This window comes from Microcebus murinus, chromosome 24, assembly GCF_040939455.1.
Source record: "Microcebus murinus isolate Inina chromosome 24, M.murinus_Inina_mat1.0, whole genome shotgun sequence".
Taxonomy (NCBI): Eukaryota; Metazoa; Chordata; class Mammalia; order Primates; family Cheirogaleidae; genus Microcebus; species Microcebus murinus.
In genome coordinates, this window is record NC_134127.1 from 16,910,264 (window position 1) to 16,929,531 (window position 19,268).

Sequence of the window (19,268 nt, forward strand, 5' to 3'; positions counted from 1 at the left end):
CTCCGTCAGCAAACAGTCTGCCCATAATTTTGCCACGAACACGAAGAGCACTCTCCCATTCCATCTGCTCAGCAAACTTTCATCTCCTGCAAGGGCTCTTTTAATGTACTTCGAAAGCTGCTTCTGTGGCGAGTACAAACTGCTACACAGCGACTTCGCAGTGACATTCTCCCAGAATGCCACTGGATCCCTCAGGGGCTCAGGGATGAGAACTTGAAAGAAGTTGAAGGAGGACGTCCCCCTCTTCCCAGCCTCCCCTCTCAACAGAGCTTCCCTCCAAGAGACCTGCTTCAAAAGTCCAGACCCTATGAAGTCACACATGACTTCACAAACCTCCAGCTTAACTCTTTCAACACCAGATGGCAGGCTGGCAGCAGGGAGGAACGGCAGCTGTCTAAGGGTATTTGGAGTGGTTGCTGTTTAAGGGGAAAAAAAAGACATTTGTCCAACATCACTCGGAAAAAATAAATAAAAGAAAGTAACTTCAGCACTGTTTTTCTTAATAGTACTAAGATTTTTGAAGAACTATTTGAAAGACCATAATTTCCTACAGCAAACTCATTCTGGCTTTAAAGGAGTGACCAAAATAGCCAACAAAATATATCTGGTTTATATTATATAAAATTCAGTTCTGCTAACTTCACATGATCTTATGGGATCTGCATTTTTCTGTTTTCATTTCTAGTTTTGTTCCTGCTTTTCTGCTATCGTGGATGTGAAAATATTTATTGTCCTGTTGTTTCAAAGCCTGCTTCAGCCAGCCAGCAGTGGCCAGGCAACATTCACAGCTGTCAGACAGGGGCAGAGACTGCCCCAGAGCATCTGAGAACCGGGGACAGCAGGAGCAGGACAGCCAGACCTAACCAATGGATGACAGAGTCCACATCAGCGCCTCCAGGGAAGAACTAACAGTGGCTCTGCTTCCCTTGTTTGCTTTTCCACGCTTTGCCTCTGGGCTCTTTGCTATTGTTGTTGGAACTCAGGGATTATGAGGATCAAGCAGTAAAAGAACTAAAATTTACTGTCTAAACAGAAATAGATAAAATTATATACACTCAAAGAAAATGTAATATGCCCTTTCAAGAATGCCCTGGTTCACCAGAAAATGATTACACTTACCATGTAGCAATTTTACTGCTAAATATATACGCTCTAGAGAGAGAAACTCTCTAGAGAAACTCTCTGGAGGCTTACATGTGCACAACAAGCCATGTGTAAGAATATGTACACATTGCCATGCTATTCGAGACGAAAATATAAGACACACCCAAAACGCTCATAAATAGAAAAATGGAATGACAGTTACAGTAGACTCACATAATGAATACTGTACAACAAACTGCTAAACTTTCATGCTTTGAGTGCATGAAAGTGAATTTCAAATATTGAGAAAAACGATTTACCAAAGGAAACAAAAAGATGGCATTTATACGAAGTTCCAAAACACATGAAACAACACTATATAAGGTTTATGGACACACACCACCATAGGAATGATAAATGTCAATAGGTCTCAGTTACCTAGACCTAGGGAAGGGAAGAGAGGAATGGGACCGGACCTGGGAGATATAAACAGGAGTTCGCAATTCATCTGAAGTGTTTTACTTCCTAAATGAGATGGTGAAATCACAGGTGTTTAATTTTTCCTGCACTTTTTGGTATGCCTAAAATGTCACTGCAGTTTTAAAACATCAACCGCATAATGGTGACTACCTCTTTGAGCACAGCAACACCTGTTCAGTCTGGAAGATTAATGGAACAGGAGGCAAAGAGGTTAATAATTCCCTCAACTCTCAATTCCTCAAATCCAAGCAGCTGCTCCTAATTCTGCCAGTTTGGCTGCCTCTATCTGGAAGGTCGCCCTGTCCCATGGCCCCCACGACCCCTTACACATACCCACCTCATCCTTCACAGCCCACCTCAAAAGACAACACTCCCATGAGGGCCTCCAGGACACCCCAAGCCGGAAGTGGCCCAGCCTTGGAACCGTATACAGCCTGGTTCTCCAGATGCTGTACTACTTATTTCTGAAATTATCTGATCTTCCTCGTCTTTGGGAGACACCTTCACATCAACAAAAACTGAACGTTCAATATGTGCTGGCCACTGTGCCAGAGGTTCTCCGAGTCCCCAAACTGAAGACCTGAGAAGTCCACGGCCTAAAAGGAGGGATAGGCCTGTAGCTAAGTACAACGTTATGTGATAAATCAGAAAATAGTTGCTAAGTGAATGCCAAGTGGGAACAATAAACTTTTACACTTTTGTTTTGCAATAATTATTCAGAACTTCTTATTTTCTCTGTACTAAAGATTTTATAATATTACTCTTGGCAAGACAATGTCATCTTGTTTGTGTTGGGGTGAGGCTTCTAAATAGAGTAATTATAAAGTGAAAACAAACTATCATTAAAACTCCTTACCTTCAAGTAATCAAAAACTCTTAGAATTATTATTATAGATACACAACATCTTAAGTCCATTCATGTGACTTTGAAGAAGTTTTAATGAAAATAGCTCAGGCACTGTTATTACTGATAATAATAGCCAACATTTATTGAGTATTCATTAAGTACTGGTAAATTATTATCCCTTTTCCCAGATAAGGAATTTCAGGTTGAAAGAATTCACTAAAATTTCAAGGAAAGCAGTGTCACCTAAAAACCCCCACTCTTCACCAATAAATCACACTGTTTCCTAGCAGGAAAATCAATCAACTTCTGTATTTCGAGAGGAGGGTGCACCCTATTACTGTTATAACAAAGATGACAAAAAAATAATTTCCAGATTCACACTTCCATTATCAACAGATCATGGTTACCCTGCCTTAGGAAAGGAAAGAGAGGAACAGGTCCAGGAAGGCATCAATAGGAGTTCAATTCAAGAGGGGAACATTCACTTTCACAAACATCCGTTTGAAGCCTTCTTCCCACCACAAGCAGAGTGACTTCTAACAACCCTGCTCCCACTGAGAGACGGGACTGTGTCTTCCTCAGCTTTGTATTCTGCCTTTAATCAGTTTCCAGCGCGTGCTTTTCAAACTTTAAAGTGCTTAAGAATCACCTGGGAATTTGTTAAAAATGCAGATTTTGATTGAGTAGGCCCAAAGTCAAGTCTCAGATGTTTCTAACAAGGTCCAAGATGACATTTATGTTGTTATAACGTCTGAGGACCACACCCGGGAGTAGCAAGGGGTTGACTACCTAGGCCGCACATCAGAATCATCTGAGAAGCCTTTAAAGCTGTCACTGTGCAGGTGCCACCCTACACCAATAAGGGAATCAGAATCTCCAAGTGAATGCTGCTGAGTGGCAAGATGGTGAGTTAAAAGAAAAAAAATCAAGAAATCTCAGCAGTTCAGTGTGTGTGATTGATAAGGCCTCCCTTTCATAATTTTAGATTCAGAGACCAGAGACATGCAAATGAAGGTTTAGGTACGGGCATATGAAATAGCATATGAGGTATGGTAATTATAAAGTCAAAGTATTTATCTAACATTGTTTTAAAGTTTAATATTAATTCTCAGGAGCATTCATAAGAAAGATTATATTCAACTTCCTGTACCTGTCTCAAGTACCGAATATGAAGGCACTGGTAGGAGCCTGAGTCACTTCAATATACAGGCATACCTCAGAGATATTGCAGGTTGGGTTCGAGACCACTGTAATAAAGTGAATATCACAATAAAGAAAGTCATGAATTTTTTGGTTTCTCAGTGCCTGTAAGTTATGCTTATACTATCCTGTATGTAGTCTATTAAGTGTGCAATAGCATATCTTAAAAAAATAATAGATACCTTGATTTTTAAAAATGGTATTGCTAAAAAATGCTAATGATCACCTAAGCCTTCAGGGAGTCATAATGTTTTGCTGGTGCAAGGTCTTGGCTTAGTGTTAACAGCTGCGGACTGATCAAAACTGTGGTTGCTGAAGGTTGAGGTGGCTGTGGCAATTGCTGAAAATAAGACAACGAAGTTCGCCACATCAACTGAGTCTTCCTTCACCAAAGATTTCTCTGTAGCATGGTGATGCTGTTTGATATTATTTTACACAAAGTAGAATTTCTTTCACAGTTGGAATCAATCCTCTCAAACCCAGCCGCTGCTTTATCAACTAAGTTTATGGAACAGTGTAAATCCTTTGTTGTCATCTCAACAATATTCATAGCATCTTTATAAGGAGTAGATATCATCTCAACAAACCACTTTCTTTGCTCATCATTCATAAAAAGTTGCTCATCTGTTCAAGTTTTATCATGAGATTGCAGCAATTCAGTTATATCTTCAGGCACCACTTCTAGTTCTCTGTTTCTACTACATCTGCAGTTACCTTCTACACTGAAGTCTTGAACCCCTTTAAAGTTATCCATGAGGGTTAGAATCACCTTTTTCCAAACTCCTATTCATGTTGAAATACTGACCTCTTTCAATGAATAACAAATGTTCTTAATGGTACTGAGAATGGAGGATGGAGAATTCTTTCGAGAAGATTTTCAGTTTATTTTTCCCAGATTCACCAGAGAAATCACTATTTGTGGCACTTATATAGCCTTATAAAATGTATTTCTTAAATAAGAAGACTTGAAAGTCAAAATGACTGCTTGATACATAGGCTGCAGAATGGATGATGTGCTAGTAGGCACGAAAACAACATTCATCTCCTTGTACATCTCCATCGAAGCTCTTAGTAACTAGGTGCATGCCAATGAGCAGTAATATTTTGAAAGAAATCTTTTTTTTCTGAGCAGTAGGTCTCAATACTGGGCTTAAAATATTCAGTAAATCATGCTGTCAATGGATGTGCCGTCATCCAGGCTCTGTTGTTCCATTTATAGAGCAAAGCCAGAGTAGATTTGGCATAATTCTAAAGGACGCTAGGATTTTCAGAATGGTAAACAAGCATTGGTTTCAACTTTAAAGTCACGAGCTGCATTAACCCTTAACAAGAGTCACCTCTGACCTTTGAAGCCAGGTATTCAGTTCTGTCTAGCTATAAAATGGCATCTTCTTCCAACAGAAGGCCACCTCCATCAATTATCTTAGCTAGATCTTCTGGATAACAGCATCTCCATGAGCTCTTGCTGCTTCACCTTGCACTTTTATGTTACGGAGATGGCCTCTTAAACTTTATGAACCAAACTCTGCTAATTCCAAGCTTTTCTTCTGCAGCTTCCTCGCCTCTTACAACCTTCATAGAATTGGAGCCTTAATTGTGGCCTTGATCTGGATAAGGTTTTGGCTTAAGGGAATGTTGTGGCTGGTTTGATCTTCTATCCAAACCATTAAAACTTACTCTATATCAGCAATAAGAGTGATTCTCTTTCTTATCATTTTTGTGTTTACTGAAGTAGCACTTTTAATTTCCTTCAAGAACTTTACCTTTGCATTCATTTCCTTCAAGAACTTTACCTTTGCATTCACAGCTTGGCTAATCAGCAAAAGAGGCCTAGCTTTCAGCCTATGTTAGCTTTTGACAGGCCTTCCTCACTAAGCTTAATCATTTCTAGCTTTGGATTTAAACTGAGAGACATGCAACTCTCCCTTTATTTTGAACCCTTAAAGGCCATTGTAGGGTTATTAATTGGTCTAATTTCAATATTGTTGTGTCTTAGGTAATAGGGAGGCCAGAGGAGAGGGAGAGAAGAGGGGAGCCATCAGTTGGTGGAGCAATAAGAATATAAACCATATTTATCAATTAAGTTCATTATTTTATACAGACACAGTTTGTGATGCCCCAAAACAATTACTATAACATCAAAGATCACTGATAAATACAGTTATAACGAGAATTTTTGAAATACTGTGAGAATTACCAAAATGTGACACAGAGACACTAAATTAGCACATGCTGTTGGAAAAATTGTGCCAACAGACTTGGTCAATGCAGGGTTGCCACAAAGCTTCAATTTGTGTAAAAAAAAAAAAAAAAGGCAGTATCTGCAAAGAGCAATAAAGCAAAGTATGCCTTGTAGACTGCAGTTTCATTTACAGAGAGCTTATGAAATCAAAAATCAGAAAGAACAAGATTAAAGCACAAGAAATGTTCCCATGTTGGATTCGAGTACATTTGTACTCCTACATAAAATACCTTCAAAGAACTATTTATTTGGGAAAGTTCTATGTCTTTTTTCCTCCCCAAACCAAGACTCATTGGATAACATCCAGTGTTGCAAATATGATGTTAAGTGACCTCTGCTGAGATGAATGTTTTTGTTTCCTTTAAAAGTAAAATACTGCACCAAAATATGAATAAAAAGATTACTGTATCAATTAAAATTAAATTGAAATATTAAATTAAAATATGAACCATCATTCCACTTTTATTTATAGCTGTGCTTCTTCTTGTATTCATTTATGCCTCCAATAGCCTTTATCACTTGAAGTCATCTGTGATCAAAGATCATCCAAGTAGCTGGTGCCCCAATGTGCGATTCATACCCATATCCACCAATACATAGGTGATCAATGTTTGTTTGTTTGAAGGTTTAAACCACAGAATTGGGAACAGCTATTTCAAATCCAGGACCATTTCCTGAAGTCACCACCTTTTACAGGAGGCACTGAACAGAGCCAGGGCCATCCACTGAAAGAACGACCAGTGACCAGAGCACTTGGCTTCTACACTGGCTCCCTGACGATCAAGCCACTGCTGGAGAAGGGAGGCAAGCACAGAAAAGCTGCCAGGAAACTGACCTTACAGGGCACATTTTCCTCAAAGATGGAATTAGAAGGACACACAGAAATACCCAAGTGTTCCTGTGCATGTGAGCGCCTCACAAGCCCATCTTGAGCCTGCTCCTTATCCCCAAGAGCTTTCTTACTCCCACAGCTGCATGGCTCAGCCCTGATAGAGCGACTCCAAAGTCTCTCCAGCAACCTTCAATGACATTCCCACTAGCCCTCCATGAATGATCCTCGCTGTCCCCAAATCCAACCTGTTTAAAACTGACCCCACATCTGCTCTCCTACCAACCCTGCTTCTCTCTCCAACTCAGGTGGCTTGTTCCCTGTCATGGCAAGTCACCCACACTTCAGATCTCACAGTCATTTTGACTTGGCCACACATGTTCTACAATCAAACATTCCCCAAATCCTTGCATCTTTCTTCTTTTTTAACCAGGCTTTTTCTTATGTATTTTCTTATTATTCCTTAGAGTAGTGCTCAGACCATTTGCAAAACCCATAACAGGCTAAAAATAAGTATTCACGAACTAGAACTTAGCATCTGCTTACAACAAAGCTGCAAACTGGTTGGTAAGGTTATCTCCATTTTACCAATAAGGAATGAAGAGTTCTACAACTGAAACCACCTGCCGAAGATCAAGCTGCCAGGAAAGAGGATGACTTCTCCTCCTGTCTTCTGTCTCAAATCTCCATATTTATTCCACCCTACCACTTATAAAAAGTGGTATACCACTTATAAAAAGAAAGTGATGTCTAAGGAAGTCTTGTAATAGGTGTCTCAGGAGGCTTAGGGCTGGAAAGACCGGGTGTTGGCAGCCCAGAGGCTGCGATGGGGCTTTAGCACACGGCCAAGTGGCTCGACAACCTTTCTTCAGGTTACTACTGTTGTCGGTATTGACTTTCGTTTCATGATCTCTACTATGTACAGACATTGTCAGGCCACTTGATTTCTGCTACATTTGATTGATCTCTTTTGCTCCTCTCCTTCCCTTACAATATAGGTATTATTAAACTTCATGTTACATTTGGAAAGGTTCCCAGATTTTATGTATTTACTCACGATGACACACCTAGAAGTCAAAACCAGGTATGACTGGCTCTGAAACCAAGCAGAGCCCCATCCCTCATCACTGAGCAGAAACTCCTTTGGGGTGAAAAACCCAAATTCACCATCACAGCTACTTCAAGGAAGTCAGAAAGAGAAAAACTGAGAACCTCTTTCTCTACGGAACAAATTTTAAAATGCAAAAGAAAAGGATTAAAGAGATTACTTAAAGCGATAGCAACCCACTAATGAACCTGAGGGCTTCCTGCTGCTAAGGACAGAAGAAAAGCTGGGGGCTCCATGGGTCTTTGAAGACAATTTCACAAGATTAAAAATATTTTTCTCTGTCCTCATCCATCACATTATTTTAATTTCTTCTTTTAATATTTATACACAATATTAAAGTGACTTCGGGTTTAAATTGTGATGTTGGAAAAACTGTTGAAACAGCACTTTAACACATTTCTGAATTAGTCTTATTTCATGGGACTTCTTCCTGAAGCAGAAAGATACTAAAGGAAAGAGAAAAACTGAAGAAGACAGAGGACAGTTTCAAAACACCGGCATTCCATGTGAGAAGGGGAGGGAAAAAGAAAAAGAAAACAAGAGGAAGGCAGACAACCACAAATATCAAATTCAGAGTGGGCTAAAGACAGACTGTAGCACTCTCCTCAGGCACATCAGCTGCACACAGATGGAATCCACCCCATCTGCTGTACTCCTCGGTATCCCGAGTAATATCTGAAAGAAAAACTAGGAAGCGGAGATATAAAATAGATCCAGTACACTAAAAAGCTTATTTTCAAAAGCAGTTTCACATATTTCAGAGAACCAAAAGAGAAGTTCCTGCCACATCACTGTATTTGCTATTTCTCTTCTCCTCCTGTCCAAACCAAGCTCAGTGGAAATGGACAATATGCAGCTCTGTTAATAGTCACAGTGAACAGCATTTGCGCCTTAAGAACTTACTGATTGGAGTTGTGGTCATCGGCTGATAGACCAGCGAGGGAGAAGCACCCAGACACAAAGGAACCCATTGGAACGTGTATAACTGTAAGTCTCTAATTATCCTTTCTAATTTTGGAACCATGTGACTGGACTTCACACAGCACCGCTGACCCCCTGTCAGCCAGAGCGCTGTGTAGCTGGACCACACAGGGAGGGGATCCTACTCCTTGCCCTTTCATTAAAATACTGTGTTACGTTTGCAGGGTGAGCTCCTTCCTGGCTGACTTGTAGCTCCCAAGTCAGAGCACCTGGGAGAACTTAACTATTCCTGTCCAGATTTATTCCAGGATTTTAAGAGTCTTTTTTTTTAACCTTATAAAGAGTGATTTACTTGATATCACAAAGGTATATAATACTTTTACATACAAATAGACAATTACTCAAAAAAAAAAATGTCTTTCCCAGCCCGATACTAGATTATTACAGATTTGGAAAATTTTCTTCTCTGACTTGAGTAGACAGAGTAACAGGGAAAAACACTGTCCCTCTGGCCACCAAAGTATAGCAAAGTCCAAGACAGGAAGGTGCTCCTGAGCGAGGGAACTGAGATTTGCTAGAATGCAACAACATCCTAATCATCTTTCCCGACCATGTCCACCTTTCTTTAAAGAAGCAATGAAACAGAGACTGTCATCTTGTGTTCTAAAGAAATCACTGTCAAATACCGCCAATGAAATAATCTTTAAGGACAAAACAAAGACACATATTGAAATAGAAAAGGATTTAAAAACACACCTAGGCAATACCAAAACAAATACATTTTTAATTTTAAGACATTTGGTCCTGTTCTATCATGAAATTATTATCATTCATATAGATGATTTAAGGGTCCAACTCAGCATAGCTCAGTAAGAGGCTGACTGCCTGGGTTCAAGTCTGGGTGTGCCACTTACCACCTGTGTGACCCCGAGCAAATTATTAACCCCTCTGTGCCTCAGTTTCCTTGCCTGGAAAATTAGAACATTAATAGTTCCTTTCTTTCTCCTAGCTTATTATAATTAAGTACTATGTGTATACTAAATAAATACAACTAGGAACTACATATGATATAAAATTATGTTTAGAGACTAAAGTGATCTTATAATATTTTCTGCAAGCTGACAACTAACATTTTATACATGAAAATCAATACTTAATTTCCTTGGTTCCTGTCTACTGAATATCAAAGCAGCATTATCAGGGGAGAACTCACTAGACCTGACCCCTTTCCTTTTGTGCCTTCCGCAGAGCTCACTTTATCCAATATGATCAGACCGCCGGTCCACTACCAAGGAAACGGGAGAGTTCAGTAAACACAGATGGAATGCTGGGAATGTGCACTTGTTTTATTTATCATTTTTCTTTTGTAAATATCATACTTCTTAATAAAATTGGAAAATATTTTTTTTTCCTTGAATTCTAACACTTTGGCCCTCAGTGCTTGGCTGAGGGACAGGCTCAATACCACTGTGTCTGCTTCCTTACCTCTGCAAAGGGATGGTTTAATGCAGAAGAAATTTTAAAAGGCTGCTCATTGATTGCTTTAAAAATTTATGGGAAACATGTTTATTATTGACTTGGCAAATTTTCCCTCAAATTGAACACATATACCACCACCATCAATAACAACAACCAGCTTTACATTTAGAACTTGGTTTCTTGGAAACAAACCAACTCAGACTCCTGGCTCTGTAGATATATGGCATGAGAGAAATCAGATTAAAAAAAAAAAAGAATAATAGTATAAGATGCCAAGTAGCCCAGAACAGTGAACAAATCTGGCCTAGGAGGCAGACAACTTGAATCCTAGTGCAGAATCTGTCACTAGAATGTCATGTGACTTTGGGTAATTCACCCCACCAAACTGGAATACAGATTCATTATAAAATAAAGTTATCCGAGATCCCCTTCAAGCAGTAAAATGTTATCGTTCTCCCACAATACTACACACAATACTAACACAATTCCTCTATGGTTGCAACTTCTTCAAAGCACCAAAGAAGGCAGAGGGGTAAAGAAAAATATGAAAGTCTTCCAGTTCCTTTAAAATTTCTTAGGATCATTAAAACTGCTCTATTTTTTTTAACCCTAAATAGACACATATATCACAAAATAAAACTTTCTCCACCTATATAACCACTTGATATCTTATGCCGACTCAAAAAACACACAATAGGGGGGCCCTTCAAACTGGTCTTTCCAAGTCCCTGGCAGTGCTCAGAGAAGGGTGGGATGGCCACCAGGCAGGCATCTTGCAGGGGGAGCACCAGAGCTGGGGAGAAGGCAGGCTGGCTCGTCTCCAAGATGCTCTTATTCAGTACCAGAATTTGGTCTTGGCAAGATCTCATGGTTTGAAAATGCAGGTGACCCAGGTGAAACTTTATCTTGAGATGGCCTGAAGGATACCACTGTCTACATCTGAGATGCTAAAATACTATAACCTACTCCAGTACTCTCTCTTAACTACTTAACTCTGTCCATACTCATGACTGGCATCCTTGCAGGCCCAAATGGTGGCTACTTCCTGTCCTACATGCACGAGTAATGAAACTTTCAGCTGATTCCATTGCTAATGTTCTTGTCTTGTCATTTACATAGCCATACTATGGGCTTGTACAGTAAAGCCTCAGCCCAAAACACTCAGTTCCCCGATTTATGTTTGGTCTGTAATATAAACAACTTCTATTCAACCAGAAAGTTCAGTTGGGATTTCAAAGAAATTAGCTGCATATCTGTCCTGTAGCATTTTATCATGATTTATAGTCTTCAGGGATGGTGAAGCAGGAGTACTAAAGTGGTACCCTTCACTGAGGGACACTCCCTCTCAGGGACACTCTCCTCTCAGAGGAACCTCCCCCTCAGGGGTACCCCCCTACCCCCAGAGAAACCCATGATCTCAGAGACGCCCTCCCTCTCAGAAATAAAGGAAGTCTAAATGTGGACTTATTAGCCAACCAGTTCAGATTCACACATTTACTCAAGCTCATAGTTTGTATCATGCACTGTGCTAGGTGTTTTAATCTATAGTAACCCTTCAAGTTTCATGGCCACACCACACGGTGGATGTCATTAACCCCATTTTGCAAATACATAAAACAGGTTTCAGAGAAGTGGCTTGAATAAGTAATTCAGACCAAAGTCTTGGGCTTCTGACACCTTGTTCTTTTCATTATCTCACTGTGACCCAATAAGACAACCAATATCCACAATCCATTTCACATGGAAATGCACAGCTACAATGTTATAATGTGCCTGTCTCGAATTTGCTCATCCAATGAGCTATAAACCTATAAACTCCTTACAGAAAATGCTTAACACAGGGTAGACTGCTCAAAATCAGAAGTTCATTGCAAACCTGTAATATGAATACTAACCTTTAACAAAAGCACTGATGTTATTTCATACAGCTTTAAAATGGACTATCACCATTTAACCTTCCCCCCACCACTACCTCCATATACACACAGAAAAATACAGGGTGTCCCAAAAGTCACCATACATATGGAAAATTATAGCTAAATGTACCTTTATTTAAAATAAAGTGACTTTTGAGACACCCTGTACATCAAAACTAAATTTGTAAAATTGTTACAAAGTTCAGCATTCTCTGCCCACTGATGGAGGTGGTAAAAGACAGGTAGATGCCCTGAGGATAACAAGAAGAAATGAAATGCTGGATAATTCATAAATAGACAGGAAATCCCCAAATGACAGGTGTGGTGCATGTTACCCACATAATTTGTCATTTTATCTCCCAGATATACTAAAATTGTAACCTTGAGAGAGAAAATGAATACTTATGGCCTTGACCAAGGTATCAGCTCTCTTAAGCATCTGTATAACCAGATCCTTCTCCCATCACCTCAGGAACAGGAAGATGGCCACACAGAAGAGGACCCCTCAGAGCAAAGGGCTGGAAGAGACTTTGCTGACCATCTAATCCAGGGGTCCTCAAACTTTTTAAACAGCGGGCCAGTTCACTGTCCCTCAGACCATTGGAGGGCTGTTGGAGAGTGCGGCACACATTCCACACATGCGCACTGTAGGCCCAGGATAAGTCGGCTGCTAAGCAGGACAGGCAGCAGTGGCAAACACACCCAGCGGGCCGGATAAATGCAGTTTGAGGATGTCTGAATCCAACACCCTTGATTTACAACTATGGAATCTCTGGGCTAATCAAGCAACTTGCTCCAAGTCATCAACCAACATCAGTGCCAGACTAATGCCATGATCTCTGTGTTTTTTCCAGAGCGCCATGTCACTGCCATCAAAGCTGCATCATCAGAGCTAATACCTAATCATGGCCCACAAATATTTTCTCAGTCTGCTATTTACATGTGGTAATCCAGGAAATCCCATAGAATGAAATGAGCATAGCTCGCCAATTTGGTAAACTAAGGTGTATCCTGTCTGCCCCTAAAACCCAAATTACTTTTCACTCACATCATTTGCTATGTCTACAGAAATTGGCCAAATGCTTTTAAAATATATTCCACACTCAGATTTCCCAAAGAGAGAATGCCACAAAAACTACCACCGTGAAATTAATGACTATGGGACTAGTACCTTCCCCAGAAAGCAATCTCCGGGGTGCCTCTCATGTAGATGGAGTCGCTGGGATCGTTCAGCCCGTTGGTGGCCCCGCTGGAATATCCCATCATTATTGCACCATCTGCTGAGACACTCAGGACATCCTGATGTCCTCCCCCTGATGGCCTCTCCAAGAACTGACCGCCTTCTTTAATGCGCTGTTGAATCATTGGAGTGAGGGGCATTTCGAAGCTAAAGTAGCTATCAGGCTCTGAGTACAATGTCTCCAACGACTCTGCACTGTAGTACAAAGAAGTGTTGTCCAGAATGGTTTCAAACTGGGAGCTGTACACATCAGTGGAGTCCTCCGTGTATCCAGGCCCAAGGGTATCGTCGTCTTCTCCCCTAAGGTGCTCCTCTTGCTCAACGATCCTGGAAAGTAAGTAAGAGTACAGAACCTCAATATTAGGTTAACCTCTTCTTTTTATAGCTTCTCCTTCAACCACACAAAAAGGACAACATTCTGTAGACCTAACTTTTATATTCACTGAGCTTAATATCTTGGTATATTTGGGAAGAAAGAGATGAAACATACTTGGGTTGGAAAAATTCTTAGCATTATGTGTGGCTACTACACTATAAATAATTTAGGAGTTTCCAACTAGTTTCCTAGTGACATCTAGACATCTAGTCCAATGCATATTTGAATAAAATATTAAATTCTCATTTTAGCCAACTATACTGTGCAAATTCAGATTATAAGAGAAGCAGATATATATATCATTTAATTCAGTAAACTTGTAGTAAAAGTACACTAAACTTTAACTAGTCTATTAATACTTTCTGGTTTAAATAAGACCAAATGCCCTCAAGAGGATGACAACATCAGAATCCAAGGGCTGCCCTCTGCTGACAAGAAGGCAGCACTGCAAAGAGATTTCAAGTCCAAGATTACACAGTGGATTACACAATGAATAATGTAAAAAAAAAAAAAAGCAGCCAACACACATTTATTGCAAGGCTAACCGAATCCCATAAGCAACTAGAAACAACTTATGAGTTAATATATAAAGGTGCAGCATGAATTTTGGCACACAAATGTGAAAATTAATATACAACATGTTCTTCAAATATTAAAAATGAACATTAGATCTGGGCATGGTGACTCACACCTATAATCTCAGCACTTTGGGAGACTGAGGCAGGATGGTTGCTTGAGCTCCACTGAGTTTGAGACCAGCCTGGGCAACATAGTAAGACCCAAACTCTACAAAAAATTTAAAAAATTAGCTGGGTGTGGTGGTACACACCTGTAGCCCTAGCTACTCAGCAGGCTGAGGTGGGAGGATAGCTTAAGCCCAGTAATTTGAGGGCTGCAATGAGCTATGATCATGCCACTTTACTCCAGCCTGTGCAATAGAACAAGATTCAGTCTCTAAATTCTCTTAAAACAACTAGGATAATTAAGTAAAATTTAATAATTAGGAGATAGATCAGTAGTAAGAGCAAGAAGTCAAGAGTTAGAAAAAACTGGAGCTGAATTTTGCCTGTGTCAATTACTAGCCACGTCACTGGAGTAAACTTTACTTAACCCCTCTGAGCCTCTGATTCTTATACATACAAATAAAATAGAAATAGGAATTACCTATTAACTATGTCTTAAGTAATCCACATTCCTTGGTATTACCAGAATTCAACAATGCAGTTGTCTGTGTTGTTTTTAAATTAGTGAAGGTCCGCCATGTACCAAATACTATGTTCCTAATGGCTTCCCACTGCACTTGGAATAAAAGAGTTGCTCCTGGATCATGCTACTCCCTGCCTCTCCTACCTCTCCACACTCTTTCACCCCACTCTCCCCTGCTTTCTAGGCACCAACCACAATAGTGAGGCTTCAACTCTTCAAACGTGATATAAAGCCTTTGCCTCACACAACTCCAGAAAGCTACACATTAGTCAGGGGACCCAGCATCCTCCTTTGAACACATTGTTCCCTCTGCCTGGAACATTCCTCCCTCTCATTCTCTGCTTGGCTAACTCCTATTCCTCAAGTCCCAGCTCAATTTCTATTTCCACAGAAAGGCCTTTACCAAACCATCAAACAAATTAATTAGCCTCTCCCCTCCATTCAAATGATTATTTCTAGTCTCTTCTGGGTACTTTTCCTTTGTGGAATCTAGCACGGTTTGTGATCCTATACTTACAAATGTGCTTATGTGATTAATGTTTCTATTCAGCAGTAACTTCCATGAGGACAGTGACCATGGACCTTATCTATTTTGAACATCCTTTTAATTCCCAACATCTCATGTGTCAAGGACATAGCAAAGAATCAAAAAATATTTGTGGAAAGAAAGGAAGGAAAGTAAGGAAGGAATGAAGGAGGAATTAATTAATAATTCGAACAATAGTAAAAGTGCATATTCCAGGGGGAATATAAATACTGAGACATATGCCACATACCAAGGCTGCTTTTGAGGGACGTTTGCAGATGCAATGTGTTAGGGGAGGAGAATGGGGAGCGTCCTGAAAGTCATCCCAAAGGAGCAGCACTCTCAGTGGATTTGTTAATTGTAGAGGAAAAGGCATTTCCTTATAGCGAACAAAAACCAAAAAATAAACCCCTCAGCCTCAACACAGATGTTTTCCCATATAAATTATAAAATGTGGCATCATGAGGACTGACAGAAGAAAAGATGGTACAAATTCAAAGTACAGTACACAACAAATGACTCTGCTCAAAGGAGCACTGCGTGGTCAGACTGTGATCACAGGGGATGACGAAAGATGGGTCATGTCTTCATTTATCCAGGCTCTAAGCTGGTATGAATGTCAGAAATGCAGGGAAAGACCAGGAAATACTGTGCAATGCCAAGTTTATTTATTAGGGCCATAAATCAAAACATACGCTACTTGTAAGAAGAAGAAATTCCCACGTGAATACCATGGAACAACTGAATTATAAAGTCTACTTCTGACCTTCTGAGATGTCCTTTCTAAACATGGAAGATTGAGAGGGCCCAAACCCAGAACCTGTGTTCACACACATATGGAGGCTGCATTCTTGGCTAGATTGCAGGCACTGGTATTGCACCCAGAATAAATGCCTAAGTTAGGATGTAATGACCATATAGGGTTTGTCAAAAGAGTCCAACCCTTTTTGGATTATTAAAGATAACTGTGGGGTGTTCTAGTTACCATGATGTTGAAAAACTTGAAACCTGTTAAATATAACAAAATGTCACAAATGGATTTGCATAGTTCAGTGGTCATAGATTCTTCTTCCCTGCTCCATGCCTAATGGAAACTTGATAACAGGATCACTCTAGTATCTTAGTAACATAGAAGGCATCTTAGCTTAGAGGGACCTAGCTTCCAGTAATTTCTCTTACATTCTGTGATAACGAGGACCTAGTCAGTGTATTGTGAGCTGAGTTCTCCTATCGAGTGCAGGATGATGGTTTTCTATTAAAATGTGTACCAGGCATCACAGACAGCAGAGCTACACTCAGAACTCACCTTTCCTTGTTTCTCGCTGGTTCTGGTTTCTTCTCAAGATGTTGTCTGTTTTCCTTCAGGAAGACCTCATCCTCTCCGCTCTCATCAAGATGCACAGGGGAAAATGTCCCTGAGCTAGTGCCGGGCCTCTCTGAAGGAGCTCTCCACGTTTCATCCCTAACACGCTCAGTTAAACTAGTTGAATTACACAAACCAGCAGATGAGATGAGATGGCTTGGCACTTTGGGAAACTCTTTGCTTTCAGGACAGGCTGTCCTTTCCAGCGATGTTTCAAACTCTACAGGATGCTGGGTCTCTCTCTTATCATCTCCTGTCCACAGTATCTCCACCCCTTGAAATTCCACATGTTTGACCCGGCCGGGGCGTCCCAGGGAGCTGCCTCGATCACATCTCTCTGGGTGTACTCTCCCGAGAGCAGACCTCTGCTCCTTCAAGAAACCAACACTGCCCACGGAGTTGTGGGTCACTGCCGGGCCCCCCAGCTCCTGCCCACAGACAGCCCCTTCGCTCCCATCCTTAGTTGTCCGGGAAAGGTCTGCCTGAGTGTCTCCAGTTAACAATGCAGTCAAATCCTTTTGGATGCTCAAATAAAAATCTTCCTCGGTCGTTACTTCAGCTGAAAGAGGTATATCTGGTGACTTTTCTTGGCCAGCAGGGAGTCGTTTGTTGGCTCTCTGTGTTTTATAACTGGCAGTGTCCAGCTCTTTTCCCACCTGCTGAACTGGAAAGCTAGAAACACCATCTTTGTCCAGTACCTTTGTAGCCTGTAATGTTCCTGAAGCTATTCTGGCTTCTGTGGCTTTCAGAGCCGAAATCAAAGAGTCAATGGGTTGTAAACTTTGTTCCTTGAGGTGACTTTGAGAGGGGGCCTCTCTGACATCTTTTGGTCCTTCGGTAACACTGTCGAGCCCAGAGTGGCGGCCACCAGGAAGCTGGACCCCGTGCTGCCCTTGTGGGTGGCATGGCAGAGCCTCCGCATCAAACTCCAGAGAAGTTCTTAGCCCTTCTCCGCCTTCCTCCATGGTCCCATATTCTGGAAATTCATTTGTGACATTTGGTGGGAGTAAAGTGCTTCCTCCATGATCACCTATGAATAGAACAGAATGGACACATAGTTTGTTTCGGAACAACGGGGTCCAGGATGTGTTAATGCATATTCACATATATTAGGCGATCAATGATACTTATCAATTGGATTCTTTCACTGTCTCCTCCCTCCTACCACCACGTAACTCATACTTCTCATAACCTTGCAGCTCTTTAGCCTAAATGAGTATAACCACAAAACCACATCAGGCGACAATATCATGACACATGCTGTATTTAACCCTACTTCTGATAAAGTCCCACATGCGAAGATTCAGTAACTCAGTTGCTTTATATGCAAAAAGAGATTTAAATAAGGATACCTTTCAAATACCACCCATAATATAGCAACTAAAATATTTACATTGGGCATAACACCAAATAGCCTTATGATCTAGCCAACACTATTTATGTTCCGCAATTTCTGAGACAGAGCCTCAGAAAAAAGTCATATTCTATTTAAAGTCAGTAACAATTTTTTTGGCTATAAGTCTCCCCTTCACTGTTGAATTTCTATGGGGGGAAATGCTTTCAAAGCATCCCCCCAAAATGAGAATGAAGTCAAAATGGAATATGAAACTTAATACGTTGAGAAAGATTTATAGGATCCCCACAGCATAAAATTTTCTTCCCATTTATTTTTCAACTGACAAATAAGGGTTATATATATATATATATCATACACACACACATATGTAGTATACAACATGATGATTAATATATGTATACACTGTAGAATGGCTAAATCAAGCTAATTAATATATCCATTACCTCATATATTTTTTGTGGTGAAAACACTTAAAATCTACTCTTAGCACTTTTTAAGTATATAATTCATTGTTACTAACTATAGTTCCCATATTGTACAATAGATCTTCTGAATTTACTTCTCCTAGTTGAAATTTTGTATCCTTTGACAAACATCTCTCCAATCCCCACCCACCTCCCCCAGACTCCTGGTAACCATCTTTCTACTCTCCACTTCTATGAGTTCAACTTTTTTGATTCCACATATTAGTAAGATCACCAACTGCATAAAATTCCAGTGGTACCTTATGGAGAACTCCAATATAAAGCAAAGAAAACAATATTTAGATCATATATATCTACTATAATCAATCAAATTCACAACATTTTTCTATTAAAATGACAGCCAGTGAGAACTAAAAATGGGAACATTCTGATAAATGTAAAACTTAAATTGAGGGTTTATGGATAACAGCTATAGTATTATTAGCCCCTGTATTCAATCTCCTTCGGAACTTGGTTTTGGTTACTTTGCATCAAGAAAACACTCATGCATACTAGAAATATGCTGTACTCCTATTATGTTCAGATCTTTGACCCACTTTGAGTTCATTTTTGTATATGATGTTTGAAGTAGATATCCAACTGTATTCTTTTGCATTTAGATGTCCAGTTG

At 40.2% G+C, this 19,268-nt stretch overlaps 1 protein-coding gene across 5 annotated transcripts in view; it reads right to left on the reverse strand.

Annotated features, from left to right (window-relative positions):
- Positions 1-19,268, reverse strand: part of PSD3 (pleckstrin and Sec7 domain containing 3) — a 460,884-nt gene that overhangs the window by 273,821 nt on the left and 167,795 nt on the right. For 4 of the 5 annotated variants that reach the window (XM_012785047.2, XM_012785050.2, XM_012785051.3 and 1 more), the window contains 2 exons: positions 16,760-17,846; positions 13,277-13,672 (listed from right to left, as the gene is read on the reverse strand). In XM_012785047.2, the coding sequence (XP_012640501.2) occupies positions 13,277-13,672; positions 16,760-17,846 (1,483 nt within the window). Of the gene's footprint in view, positions 1,104-13,276; positions 13,673-16,759; positions 17,847-19,268 lie in introns of those variants that run through there. The other variant, XM_075997241.1, reaches the window with a different exon arrangement.